General features: G+C 46.6%; 1 protein-coding gene across 2 annotated transcripts in view; it reads left to right on the plus strand.

Moving 5' to 3' along the window:
• Positions 1 to 1738, plus strand: part of FDFT1 (farnesyl-diphosphate farnesyltransferase 1) — a 28531-nt gene that overhangs the window by 11499 nt on the left and 15294 nt on the right. Inside the window, exons 2-3 of one of the 2 annotated variants that reach the window (XM_006774786.2) lie at positions 371 to 468; positions 1279 to 1462. In XM_006774786.2, coding sequence (XP_006774849.1) covers positions 371 to 468; positions 1279 to 1462 — 282 coding nt within the window. Of the gene's footprint in view, positions 1 to 124; positions 469 to 1278; positions 1463 to 1738 lie in introns of those variants that run through there. The other variant, XM_006774785.2, reaches the window with a different exon arrangement.

The following is a 1738-nucleotide window of genomic DNA, read 5'->3' on the forward strand; positions in this document are numbered from 1 at the left end:
CCCCCGCTCGGCCAGCCCCCAGCCTATTGGGGTGGAGGGAGAGCCCGCCCCGCCCCCTCGGTGGGCGCCTCCCAGCTCCGCTTGGGTCTATGGAGGAAAACTTGGCGCAAGCTGCACAATTCTGATGGCCGCAGCCGCCTGCGGCACCAAGGCCATGTCCCTCTTCAAGCGAACCTTGGTGCTGAGCCCCGCCGCGGCGCCTAAGGGCGTGGGCACCCCCTCGCGCTGTTGTCCCTGGCCTTCCAAGGACTGGACTCGGGGAGAGGGCGTCTGCGCTCGGCTACGGCGTCCAGCGGCTGCCGGCTTCCTGCCCCAGTCCCACTCCTGCTCCTCGACACCTGCTACCTCCGTGTGCCTTCTCTGCCCGCAGGACTCGCTCAGCAGCAGCTTGAAGACTTGTTACAAGTACCTGCATCAGACCAGTCGCAGTTTCGCAGCCGTTATCCAGGCGCTGGATGAAGAAATGCGGTGAGTGGCGGGGGTAGTCCCTGTTGACTGGGGAAGGAAAGCTTTCCAGAGGGCTTTGAGTCATTACAAGCAGCTTGTTGACATAGATCACCACTAGCATTGCACTGTGTGTTCGTGGTTGGTTAAGCATAATTTGTGCCACTTGAGTAAAGGAAATGTTCCCTGTCGAAGTGCCCATGTGTTTACTTTAGGCTGCCCTTCCAGGCACCTTGCCATCTAATATTCATGCAGGCCCAGCTCTTTCGGGGGGGAGGGGGGATGTTTATTAACTTTTCTTAGCCCTAGCGGGCGAACTTGTCTCTGAGCAGGCCATGCATTTTTCTTGGCTTCACTTAGGCTTCTCTGTATTTCTAGTTTGCCGGGTTAATTCTTCTCAAGTTGCCTCTGTGCAGATTACATATGTACACGAATTTAAGCCAATTGCCTTTATGTATGATAGTATTTATATTAAGAAGTTGTGTCTTTTGACTTAATTTTTTTATCTGAAAAATATTAGTTCCATCTAAACAGTTGGTCTTTTGGCCTTTGTACAATTCTACATTAGTTAATTGTATCTCATTCTGGGAGTAGTAATGACATCCAGCTGATAAGTTTATTTTATTTTATTTTTATAAATAAACTACAGAAGTCCATTGCTGCCATCTAAGAAAAGAAAACTAAGATATCTCAAGTATGAAACGCTGGATATTCTTTCCAAGTTCTGTAGAGTTAAGGGTTTAGAAAATGGCCTGGTATAAATGAGATGTTATTTCAAAATAAATATATTTGGAAGTTTGTTCCAATACATTAATAGTTCTTCCTTTTTTACAGCAATGCAGTATGTATATTTTATCTGGTTCTCCGAGCTCTGGACACTCTGGAAGATGACATGACCATCAGTATAGAAAAAAAAGTCCCACTGTTACACAACTTTCACTCTTACCTTTATGAACCTGACTGGCGGTTCATGGAGAGCAAGGAGAAGCATCGACAAGTGCTGGAGGACTTCCCAACGGTAGTGGAATTACAGATCTCTTCTGCCTATGGTTATGTTTATTATTGATGATACAATGTCACTAGCCTGCGTACCTGTAGAGAACGGTTAAATAAGCAATCAGAGGGCAACATAATAGAATGTGATTGCTAAGCTAGACTGCCTGGGTTAAAGCCCCAACTCTCCCACTTACTAACTGGTGCTTAGTTGCAAAGCCTGTCCGGGCCACACTTTTTAAAATCTGTAACAGAGAGAGAATAACAGTACCTATTTCATAGTATTGTGAAGATTAAAAGA

This window comes from Myotis davidii, unplaced genomic scaffold (genome assembly GCF_000327345.1).
Source record: "Myotis davidii unplaced genomic scaffold, ASM32734v1 scaffold524, whole genome shotgun sequence".
In the NCBI taxonomy this organism is placed as follows: domain Eukaryota; kingdom Metazoa; phylum Chordata; class Mammalia; order Chiroptera; family Vespertilionidae; genus Myotis; species Myotis davidii.